Source organism: Cervus canadensis, chromosome 7 (assembly GCF_019320065.1).
Source record: "Cervus canadensis isolate Bull #8, Minnesota chromosome 7, ASM1932006v1, whole genome shotgun sequence".
NCBI classification, from domain to species: Eukaryota; Metazoa; Chordata; class Mammalia; order Artiodactyla; family Cervidae; genus Cervus; species Cervus canadensis.
Genome location: NC_057392.1, coordinates 47,416,105 through 47,429,122, shown reverse-complemented (window position 1 = coordinate 47,429,122; position 13,018 = coordinate 47,416,105). Strand labels below are relative to the sequence as shown.

General features: G+C 40.1%; 1 protein-coding gene across 1 annotated transcript; it reads right to left on the bottom strand.

Annotated features, from left to right (window-relative positions):
• Positions 1-2,379: 2,379 nt before the first annotated feature.
• Positions 2,380-2,928, bottom strand: LOC122445289 (40S ribosomal protein S29-like). Its single transcript, XM_043474324.1, has one exon. The coding sequence runs from the start codon at positions 2,894-2,896 to the stop codon at positions 2,639-2,641; it is 258 nt and encodes an 85-aa protein (XP_043330259.1). The 5' UTR covers positions 2,897-2,928; the 3' UTR covers positions 2,380-2,638.
• Between the last annotated feature and the right edge of the window lie 10,090 nt (positions 2,929-13,018).

Genomic DNA, 13,018 nt, shown 5'->3' with positions numbered 1-13,018 from the left:
TTTTGTCTGTTTTTTTTTTAACCCTTCAATGTAAGTTGCCTTGTGGCAGGACTTGGAGCAACATGGACCCTGAACTCAACTGAGAGGACCCTTCCTTCTCTTACTTTACATTTCACTTTACATTTCTCTTCAACTTGGCTTTTGTGGTCCCAGGCTGCTGCATTTAGGCTCTGTCTGTGATACTAGTTCAGTCCAGGTTTTCACTCAGGGATCATAAATTGAGTTTATCCACTGTTTGTATCATTCCTCTTCATCTCTTAAAACCCATAAAAGGTTTGGGTGTCTGTTTTTTACTACAGGATTAGAATCCCACTTTCTGGTCAGTTTATACTAGACAGATGTAGGTTATACTGGGTTTATGGGTCACAGTCCACTGAAGAAGAAAACTAATAGGTATTTGAACAGAGTATGCAGTATAGAAAAATGGTTCGACAGGTGTTGGAACAAAAGGGAACACAGATAGCCCAAAAATGATCACTGGGAAGTGGCTACCACCCTCAAAGCTGGGAAACACATGGGAAGGATTCTGGTTACTAGAATGGAGGTGCTCAGGATGTGCGGGAAAGTGAATTCTGCAGACTTGGTGTTCAGATTTTTGAGAAACACCTCCCAGCTACTGCTGGGGCTCTGAAAGGGTTCTAGAGGAGTTGAAGGCATTTGGAAGCTGGGATCAACTGCCAACACTGAGAGGAGCCGCAAAGAAATGTCCCCTTTCCCCTTTCCTCCTAGTTACCTCTTAGTAGCACTTAACAGGAAGCTTGTGGTGAAGGAGTCTGGAAAAGTGGGGTTGGGGGTTTTTGTCCTTTGTTTCTTCAGCCTGGCAGCATGTGGGATCGCTTGAAACCTCACCCACTGGACTGCCAGAGAAGTCCCTGGAAATGGTGTTTTTTATATCCCAGGAGAGTTTGGAATGACAGGCTTCAGAAAACAGGCAGGAGATAAGCAATAAGAGGAGGGAAAACAAGCACAACAGTTTTCCTTTAATGGGTTCTGGGACAAAAACGTCTTGAAATCTCTAAGGCACGAAATTGGAAAGCTATCCTGACAAGATGGAGTAATGCGTATGGGAAATGATGCTCAAACACAAATACCTAGGAGAGGAAAAACCTCATTAAGAATGTATGGAGGTAAACTGGAGAAACTTCCCAAGCACCTGTAGAAAGCCCTGCCGGTTGTTCAGTACCTATTGCTCTGATTATACTTGAGTGTCCTTATCTCAACCAGAACTGATGATTAGAGAGTAAGGTTTCTCAAGTCTGTTATACACAGACTAACAATCACCTGAAGCCACCACTGTCCTGAGTCCCTACAAGCTTTCTGATTCTTCACCCACAGGAATACCAAGAACCCCTCTCTGAAATTTCCTCTACAGAAAATTAAGGCCATCAGACATCATCACTAAATTTCTATAGCTCTTAGGAGGATATCCTAGAAATAATAGAACACCAGGATAAGATTTAAAGGAGGGCATTTTAGTAATCGAAATAGATCATAATGAAGTAACTCTCCAGAGTAATTCTAGACTGCAAAAAAAAATTAGATGACAAGAATTGTGTAATAATCTTAGCAAGAGGCACTAAAATAATATTAAATCAATTTGCTTTTAATGTGAGAGAATCTACTTCCAAAGAGCTTGATGTGCTATAGTTTATGCAACTGCATTCTAAGTTCACTGACTTGAAAACAGTGTTCAAAAATCTCAAGATCTCAAAAACGATTCTGCTTGGAAAAGCACGTTGTAAACAAAAAATGTACTTGATTCTATTGGAAAATGCTTAGAAACGTACATTTAAAGCTTTTACTTGTATAAAGCTAAAAATAACATGAATTTAACTAGTTTATTTTTAGAAGTTTCTTTTTTTTTTTTTTGGTGCTGATAGTAGGTCACACACCAAAAAGTAGAGAAGAGGTCTAGTGACCTAAGACTCAGGTCTCTGGTTGGGAAGAAGTGGTCATTTTAATTTTGCATAATAGCAAAAGCTACCATGGGAGCTGAAACACAATCATGCCTCTTTTGGCTTAAAAAAATAATTCATGCATTACGTATTTTATACTGAAACATTTATTCCAAATTTAGTGGCTTCTTGGGCAGAAGGATAAATTAGAGGCTGGGGTTAACACATACACACTACTATATATGAAACAGACAGGCAACAAGGACCTACTATATAGCACAGGGAACTCCACTCAATATTTTATAATACACTATATGGGAAAAGAACTTGAAAAAGTATATATATAATATATATTAAAAATATATAACTGTTCTGTACACCTGAATCCAACACCACATTATAAATCAGCTACACTTACTAACATTTTAAAAAATAAATTAAAAAAAATTAAATTTAGTGGCTTCTGCATTAAATTGTCTCTAAATGTCAAAAGTTATTTTGACAGTTTAATTTTACGGAATGTGGTTGTGTTTTTCTCCAGAGTCTTGACAGCAGTTGCTACAGGAAACATTTCTTTTTTTTTCATTTATTTTTATTAGTTGGAGGCTAATTACTTTACAGAAAACATTTATTTTAAGTGAGATTGAGGTTTTTTTTTTAAGTTTTTAAAACTTCTATTTTATATACAAAGAGCTAGTATTGTTAAGGTAGATGTGCTGGATGATCCATTTAAGGAAGTTCACTTAGTCCAACTTAATGAAGCCAATGTCCTTCACATACTGGTGGAAACACTGGCAGCACATATTGAGGCTGTATTTCCGGATCAGATGGTGCCGGTTTGAGCAGACCCGGCAAGAGCGAGAACCCTGGACGAATTTTCTCAGATGGCTCCAGTAGAGCTGCTGGTGACCTATGTTGCTTTCTCGGCTGCAAGGAGGCAAGAGGGAGGGGTTTTTTTCTTCAGTGTTCCAAGACCATTTGTATTTATTTTCTGTTTGCATTTTTTGCTTATTTTTCTATTGGTTGTTAGACTTTCTTCTCCATTCCTATGGGCTCTTAATGTAATTAAGAAGATTGACCTTTTCTTAGTAATTAGTTACAAAAAATTTCTCTATAGAAATGAGTCCTCCTGCACAGGTAGGAAAAGATTGATTGTTTGATAGTCATGGTAATAAGTAACCACCAGAACCGGTTATAAACCTGTCTAATCAATCAATGACAACTTGGTTCATTGAATACATATCTGAAAACCAACCAATCAGTGACAGCCTCATGCTTTGAAAGTCAGCTAATCATCAGTGGTCTCAGGCCAGTAAACACTTCCTGCACAGACATCACCATCACACTTCCCTATTTGCTTCGAGCAATGCTAATCACCTGACCACCGTGACACCGGTATGTACTAACCACCGGACTGCCAGAGAATCCCCAGGTCTTGTATTTTGACACCAGTTTGCCATTTATCATTTGACTTTAATTACAAGGCTTTTTTTTTTTTTGCCATGCTAAAGTTTTTGACTTTCAGATAGTTTAATTTTTCAGACATTTGAAAAAGTGGATTGATTTTTTTGTTGTTGAAAGAATTTTCTTCACCCTATAAAAATGTTACCTTTCCCCATTAATACATGTATATTTTATACGGTTTTATTTTTTTACATTTCAATATTTGACTCATTAGATGTTTAACCTGGTGTAGGGAGTATTGTCCAACTTCACTATTTTTTTTCACTGTCTATTCAATCTCCCCAACACCATATTTTAAAAACCCATTATTAAAAAAAAAACAAAACCATTATTGCCACTAATCTGAGAACCTACTTATAAGCTAAGTTTCCATACACATTAGAATCTATATCCAGATTTCCTGTTTAGTTTCACAGGCATGCTATCCACTCAGGCCTTGATAGCACATTATTTTAGTCACTGAAGTTTTATGATAGAGTAAGGCACCTCCCATGGCTCTTTTTTTCTCTCACAATATTCCAGCTACTCTTATTTTTCCCTATCAACTCTAGAATCTCATTCTGTTTCTGGTAGTCTCTTACCCCTTTCATGTCCTTCCTTTCCTTGCTCACCAGCAGCTGCTCCCAAGAAATACTGCCTCTGCTTTCTAAAGGGATTCCCTCTCTTAAATCTGCCACCACTGAGCCTATGTAATTTTTTGACCTTTCCACCTCCCCCTGCCACCCTCTCCAACGCTCTTGCCTTTGCCCTTCTCTATTTGTTCTGGGATCCACTCATGAGGCTTCCAACTCAGAGTGGGCCCTCACCTTCTACAGATGAACACTTGCTGATGTTTTTCTGGGATCTGCTACTTCTGAGACCCCTTAGTACTTCTCATTGTTCCCCTTTGTACCTTTTTGACTTCCCAGATTGATTATTCTGGTTAAAAAAAGTGTTTGAGGCCACGCCTCACGTGGCAGGGAACTGTGAATGGGCTCCAGAAGCTGAGGGCACCCTCCTTCCAAGAGTCAGCAAAAAATCTCAAGTTCTCTGTACCACAACTGCAAGGGATGGAAAGCTGCCAACAACCATGCAAGCAGCGGAGTGGATACTTCTCCCAGTGGAGCCTCCAAACGAGATGAGCCCTGGCCAACACACTGACTGCAGCCTGGTGAGACCCTAGCAGAAAACACAGCCATGCCCAAGCTCCTGGCTGAGATAATATAGGTGTGTCATATCAAGACACTAGGGTTATGTTATTATTCATCAGGTTAATTAATAGGGGTCCTATGGCATGTTTTGGCGGGCTATGCCTCTCAACTGAAAGTCATAGTTCCTGTGAGGGCACACCCTTCACACCGTCTCCCTCACACCAGAGCCTCTTCCTGGGTTCTGGTGGCTGCTTCCTCCTTTCTGCCGAGCAAATGGAGTGGGAACAGCTGTCTGGCCTTGCTACACGGAACCATCTTGTGCCTTCCCTACACCACGCCCACGCCTTGGTAAACAATCCCTCTTCTCAAATTATCCAGTGTAACTGGCCATCTATTTCTTGCCAGGCCGCTGACTGGTACTGTTAGCTATACTAGGAAACATACCAGATATTAAAAGTCATGTAAATGTTCAAATATCTTGAAAACTCATTAAACAGTACTCCTAAAATGGATGCACTATTATTGCATGTAAATTACACCTCAGTAGATTTTTTAAAAATTAGCCCACAAAATGGACCCGTGCCCGCTGGTTCCCATGGCTCTCTGGATGATCTTTTGCATATTTCCCATGACACAAGGGAGCCCACCTACATGCTCCCCGCGACTCAGGAGACCCCTGAATCACAGAGAAAATTAGTTAACAGAGGAGGAAAAATCATTCATGGCTTGCTCAAGTTGTTAGACTAGCTTCAAATATTTGTTCTAAATAAAGATGTGTATATGTGTGTGTGTGTACATATATATATATAATTTTTAGTTGGAGTATAGTTGATTTACAATGTTGTGTTAGTTTCAGGTGTATAGCAAAGTGATTTAGTTATATATAGTCTTTTTTAGATTTAAATAGACCTTAGGAAAAGGTAAATTTTTTAAAGTTTGTAATCTGAAAGTACTAAGAGAACTGAACCTCAGCTGCACGGGTGCTTCTCTATTTCTTCTTCCTGCCTGCAGATCTTAGGAAATGACAGTCTTTAAGTTTGGAGACTGTCATTTGTTTCCTTTGCCTGCTAAGTCGCTTCGGTCGTGTCTGACTCTTTGCAACCCTATGGACCGTAGCCTGCCAGGCTCCTCTGTCCATGGGATTCTCCAGGTAAAGATTGGAGTGGGTTGCCATTGCCTTCTCCAGGGGATCTTCCCGACCCAGGGATCGAACCTGCATCTCTTATATCGGCAGTCAGGTTCTTTACCAGTAGCACCACCTATTTCCTTTACTCTATTAACTCTCATTTTAGCTATTTTCAGTCAGTAGTTAGGAGAAAAAGACACCTATCCCTATGCACTGTTATGTAACTACCTACTGTATTCAAAATATTATTTATTAATTTCAGTGACAGGCATTTGAAGAAAAGTTAAAATTCAGACCATTTCTGGAAATGTGTTGAAAAATGACCTTGCCTGGGATGCTACCAGTATCTGCTTTCCCTCTCAAGCCACTTTCTCCAGAATTTCAGCTTTTCTAAACACCTCTTGCATTTGTGCATCCCTGGGCTCTCATAAATGTCCAGCAGTGCTTACTATGGTAACAGGGCTGTAGCTGAGGGGCCTGCAGGAGCAGTATCAAGGAAGAAAGAGACTGCGTGGTCTTTTGTGTTTTATAACTTGGACATTAGCCAAAGACTGCACTATTAATATCACATACATTTTGATATAAATATAAGAATGTTAATTAAATTTAAAAATTACTAAATTTCTCTGCCTCCTTTCTAAAGAAAATAAATCAACTTAACATTATGTATATTTTTTAAAGTATTTGTTTGGCTGCACCTGGTCTTAGTTGCAGCATGAGGGAATTACAGACTTCGTTGTGACATGCGAGTTCTTTAGTTATGAGCTCTTTATATGCTCTTTAGCATATGAGCTCTTCACTGCAGCATGTGGGGTCTAGCTCCCTGGCTAGGGATTGAACCCAGGCCCCCTGCATTGGGAGTATGCAGTCTTAGCCCCTGGAACACCAGGGAAGTCCCTCACCACATATTGTTAAAATCCCAATTGCAGGCATCAAATGTCTGGGTTTGGGATTAAGATACTGTTATGAATCACACGCAGGATTCTAGTTTATTCTGATATTATTATTGTTGTTGTTTAGTCACTAGGTCTTGTTTGACTCTTACGCAACCTCATGATCTATAGCCCACCAGACTCCTCTGTCCATGGGGTTTTCTAGGCAAGATTATGGAGTGGGTTGCCATTTCCTTCTCCAGATCTTTGTGACCCAGGGGTCAAACCCGAATCTACTGCATTGGCAGGCAGGTTCTTTACCAATGAGCCACCAATGATGCCCATTCTGATACTAGCCTTGGTAAAATATGTGCCAAGAACCTCAAGCTATTCAATTTCATTCTAAATTATGCCTTGCTTGGGGAAAACTGGAGAGCTTCAACTAATTAAAATTGAAATATGACTGCATAAAGGTGTGAGATGATCATGTTCCCAAGAGTTAACATTTAGTGAAAACTAATTATGGACTAGGCAAGGGCACTGAGTGCTGAATTTCTCATTTAATCCTTCACCATTTCTGCTAAGGAGACACTATTACTGTGCCTATTTTACAGGTGAAGGAAACCAAAACTCGGATTTGCCCAAGCAAGAATGAGGCCAAGTCAGGATTTAAACACAGAACTATTTGACTCTGGAGACTGAACTCAGACTACTCACTGTTCTATTCTGTTCAGAAAGGAAGTAAGCTAGGATCTGATTTATAAGAAAAAAGGAAGGACTTGTATGCAGTTTTAGACACATTTTTAGACAGTTCCCATTTTAGTCTCCCATTTCACATTCCACACAGTTTTAGAAACTTCCCATTTTATAGAAGAAGAGATCACGGCAGGTGTCACTGCCCAAGGGTATTTTGACAGTAAGTGGAAAAGGCCAGGATTTGTATCCAGATTAGAGTCTAAAGGCCATGTTCTTTCAAGCAAAATGTGCTGCCTTGTCAAATATAAATTATATAAGGATTAAATGTACTTATTTAACACCTGAAATTTGTAAATCTTATCTATTTCTGATTATTAGAACTGAGGGTATGGTAAGAAAGAGAGGTGGCCCTGGGCAAGTCTTAGGACACAGTGAATGGCTGATAGAGAGGAATAAGCTGCAGAAGAGGGGAGGATCAGGAAGATAGGACAAAAATCAGCAGTTGTGGCCCCAGGAAGTCAAGAGTGAGACTGTTTTAAGAAGGTGTAATAAGGAAATGCCAAATTCTATTGAAAAGTCAATTGAGATAAAGACTGATACATGTCTATAGGAATTAGCGTTGAGGTATTGGGGGACCTCAGTAAAAGTGGACTGGTGCATTGTGAGCAGAAATCATATTAGAGTGTGTTCTGAAGTGAGCAGGAGGGGGAAAAATGGAGAATATTCTAGAATCAGATAGATGTGGATTTGAATTTTGCTTCAATCTTAACCGCTGTTTCTTCAACTGCAAAAGAGAAACAAAAAGACCTTCTTAAGAGTTGTTGAGATGAAATGACATGGCAAATGTGTGTCAGGATAGGTTTTTGGAATATTAACCAATGTTTTACCTGGTCCTTGCATTATTTGGTCCTTTCCAAATAATGAAAATAAGCCCATAGTCAGATGGGCTATTGGACATTCATTCTTTCGGGAATGATTCAGCTAGGAAAAAGCAGAGGAAAAAGAAGTTCTACAGAGTCTCAAAATCTACTCCCCAGAGAGAACTCAACACAAGAAGAATACATTTGTAAAAATACCTGATGTTGAGTGAAGGAATCAGAATTTGCCACCCCAAAATATGCTATTTGGTATAAAGATTATTTTAAGCTGAAAACATTTGAGATTTAACAGATGCAGAAAAATAGATTTCTCAAAGCCTCCTTATGTGACTCAAAGCAATAATATTTTGGAAATAAGGCTGCCATAAGTTACTCTTCAGGGCAGATCTATTCGTGAAAGGGAAAATGAGAATAAAATCTACCCCAAATTCCTTCTCCAGGGCAATTTTATGGCCCTGAAGGGGACAGGAACACTCATACCTATATAAATGTAATAAAGATTATTATGACTTTCTTATATCCTGTTTATTCTCCTAAAACCCCCAACTTTAAAAATCTTTCCAAAAAGTCATTTATCTTGCTATAATTCCCTTTCCCCACCCCCATGTTTACTTACCTGGATGCTATCTAAGCTCCCAATTCTAACTACTCCTCCTCTGAGTTACTCATCACTGAGTTTTCCTACATGTATGTGCACTGCATGTGAAAAAGAAACATTTTTTCTTCTGTTAACCTGTCTTTGTGAGTTTAATTTGCATGACCTCAATGACTGAACTTAAGGATAGGGGGAAAGGTTTTTTCTTCCCCTACATGATTAAGCTAAGATTCCCTGACCTCAGCCCAAATAAAGACTGTCTGGGCTGGCAAAAGGGAGGAGAAGTGTGACATGTTCAGGCACAGTATGCCTCTAGAGAGGGAAACTTTGTCCATGTACATGCTTGTCTCAGAAACATGTTGTTTTGGCCCCTTGTGGAATAGAAGCGGTAGGGCATTTCTTGTTTGCTCAAGAGTGACACAGACATGTGGCCCTAAGAGCTTTCAGACTCAAAGGAATCCTGCAGATGGGAATGAGGGAGAACCACATGGTGCTTGGGGGCCACTGAAGAGCACATGGACTGTGCCAATATCTCAAAGATGCTGTATGAAATGGATGACAACCAAGGACCACGTATATCCCCCAAGGGAACCAATCAAGACACCCTAGAACTTACGAACAATTCGGGTAAGGCAATAGGAAACCAACTTAACTGAAACTTGCCATCCCAGATGACAAGGGCTCAGTAGAAATTAAATTGAATTATAGAAAACTAAGGCAATTCATGGGTTTCCCAGGTGGCATAGTGGTAAAGAATCTGTCTGCCAATACAAAAAAAACAGGAGATGCATGTTCAGTCCCTGTGTCAGGAAGATCTCCTAGAGTAGCAAATGGTAATCCACTCTAGTATTCTTGCCTGGAGAATCCCATGGACAGAGAAGCCTGGAGGGCTACAGGCCACAGGGTAGCAAAGAGTCGGACAAAACTGAGTGACTGAGCATGCATGCAGTACACACACAAGGCTATTCTACAACTACTTCTTGTTCAAGATTAGTATCAGCTATTTGTGGGGCTCATCCAGGATGTCTTACAATTCTGGGGTAAACCGTATCTGCTTGAAGACTGAGTATTAACCCTAGAGTAGGACTAGAACTGAGCCATCCTGAGACAAAAACCATGATCTGGTTGGAAATTTGATGTAGAGGTGGTGTGACCTCTCAGAAGTGTTTGTTGATTTCAGAAGTACCACTGGACAGTGATGAGACCAAGCATTAAAGAATCCTAGAGAATGATTAAATTCCCTAGACAGACATAGGGTGATTAATAAAAGAGGGTGATGGAGTTTGTGTTTATGATTAAATTTTCTAAATCAGCGATGAGTGAGGTCCTTGTTATTGATTGAATTATGCGGCCTCCCAAAATACTTATATGCTGAAGTCCTAAACCCCCAGTACCTCAAAATGTGACCTTATTTGGAAATAGGGTCATTGCAGACATAATTAGTTAAGATGAGGTCATACTGGATTATTTCAAATCCCTAATCCAATGTCACTGGTTTCTTTACAAGAAGACAGCCATAAGAAAATGAAGAGACACATAGGAAGACTGTCATTTGCTGGCAGAGGCAGACATTAGTGTTATATAGCTCTAAATCAAGGAATGCCACAGATTGCTGGTGAAGCCAGAAACTAAGAGATAGGCAAGGAGTAAATTCTGCCCTAGAACCTTCAAGAGAGCATGGTCCTGCTGACATCTTGAACTTCCAGTCTCCAAAACTGTGAGAGAATAAATTTCTGTTGTTTTAAGCCACCCAGTTTACGGTTATTTGCTGCAGCAGCCCTAGGAAACTATTACAGTTATTATAGTTCCCTTCTCCCAGGATGTCCTGAACCTCTTTTTAGGTAAAGAATAGCTATTTCAATGGCACTAACCCCAGTTTCCAGAGCAGAGAGGCACTCAAAACCCTTCCAAAACTGGTGTATCTCTTAATCTGCTGTAAAACTGGTGACCTGGATATGTGTAAGAAAACGAGTTTTGAAGGATGAAGCTAGTCTCTATAGCACTGTCCAGCCCCTGGCTGGAATTATTTAGGACCTTAATATTTCTGCTAAGAGTTTAGTAAAGTGCAAACATTTCTCTCCCCACCCCCTGCTATTGCTACTTTGTGATAAAAATAGACTATTCCTAATTTCACAAAGAGAATCTATTTAAGCAAAAGCTAAGAGTCATCAGCCCTGACTTCACTGAACCAGGACCAGTCTGCTTACCCCTGGACATCTTGGTATGTAAGAGAAACAACTCTTTATTAAGCCAGTGATATTCAAGCTTTCTGTTATTGATAGCCATTACTAACTATAGTGCCAATAACAAAGTAGAAAACAGGAAAAAGAAAGTAGTCAATTCTTGTCTTTTGAATTTTAAAACCTAGATGTCAGGGTGGTAAAAAACCACTAACAGCCTCAGGCTATGGGCAATAGGTTTGGAAGATTAAATGATGGCTACTCAACCCCCAGGCCACATAAATATTCCTTGGTCTGGAAATAATAAAAAATAAATTGAGTTATGGAAAATATAAAATTGCATTTCTTGTGACATGAGTTTGTACACTAAGATTTATACTTACCATATGGTAACTCTCATTTGACTGAAAATGTTATTCCCGTCTTACCCTATGAAGTCTTACTACCACTCAGAACAGTACTCATGGTCGTTATAAAAAATGCACTTCTATTCTATACTTCTTAATAGAAATCACCATTCTTTCTCTTCCCAGACTTGAAGACTTGAGGTTGTCCTTCACTTTTCCATCTTTTTTGTCTCAGAATAGATCCATTATTTCTTGCCTTTTCTTCTATTTCTCTTTCCTTCTCCCTCTCTCCCACTCTCTCCCCTCCCTCTTAGTCCACTTGCCTCCCTCTCTCTCCCCATTTTCTTCTTGAGGACTTCCATTATTGGGACTGCTGACATTTTTAGTACATTAACTCTTTCCCCTAAATGGAACTTCAGCTCCAGCAAAGCTGAAGCTGTGGAGGGAGGTGTTCAGGTACACTGACCCACAGAAAACAACTAAAAATGCTGGATACTATTTTAAAACAAACAAAACTTCTTAAAACCATTAAAGAGAAGACAAGATAATAAGAAACCATTGGGCCAAAGTCAATGTGGAATCTCAGAAACAGAAAGGGAGCACAGAAATCTCTTCTCTTTGAGGATGTATGACAGATCCAGCAAACATGAGCTGCCATTTTCACAGCCCCTTGGGGTCTGGAGTAAAGAAAAAAGCCAGGGTCATGCAATGTGGGTAGTGGTACTGGTAGGGCTGCCATTACCAAGTACCACAAACAAGGCAGCTTGAACAACAGAACTGTATTTTCTTCACAGTTTTGGAGGCAACAAGTCCAAGATCAAGGTGTCCACAGGTTTAGTTTAACTCTGAGGCCTCTCTCCTTGGCTTACAGATGGCTATATTTTCTCTGTGTCTTCACTTGGTCTTTCATCTGTGCATGCACACCCCTGGTGTCTTCTTTTGTGTCCACATTTCCTCTTAATGAAGACACCAGTCAGGGAATTCCCTGGAAGTCCACTGGCTAGGACTCGGTGCTTTCACTGACAGGGCCTGGATTCAGGCCCTGGTCGGGAAAATGGGATCCTGCATGTCACGCAGCATGGGCAAGGGTAAGATGGTAAATTGTTCTGTGTATTAAAAAAAAAAAAAAAGGAAAACACCAGTCAGAATGTTTTACAATCACCCTAAGGACCCAGTTTTAACTAACCATCTCTTTCAAGTCCCTGTCTCCAATTACAGTCACATTCTAAGGTGCTAGATATTAGACCTTCACATGCAAATCTGAGAGTAACACAATTTAGCTCATAAAAAAGAATACAGTATAAAACACCCCCCATGCATTTGACCCCTCTAATGACAGAGAACCAGAAGTAAATAACCCTTCCACCCTCTGTCACCATGGAGATGCATGCATAATGAGGGGTGAGGGCTCTTTCTGAGAAGCTGTAGTCCCAGACCTGCTCTCACTAGTTGATTAGCAACCCCAGTTCATTGGTTCAGAAAGTCTCATGAGCTTAATTCAAATTGGTCCTGCTGTAGTTGGTAGTGCTGGCCTAAAGCAAACAAACTGCCAGGTATTTCTCCAGCAAAGATGGGTTTTTGCAATTGGGGGCCTACAAATGTGATGAGCCATGTGCAAGTTCCCACACAGCACGGGAAGGAACAGCTTTTATAGAGAGGAAAAGGAAGTTGGGGGGGCTAGAGTAATTGAAGAGCCCATGGCTTCTCATTGGTTGAGTCCTCACCATGAAAGAAGTTCTTCTTCTTCCTGTTGGAATCTGCTATGGCATGGGACATGAGTGCTCCCCCTTTTGGTTTCCAGACTCTTACTCAACTGAGATTTCTATTTATTAATT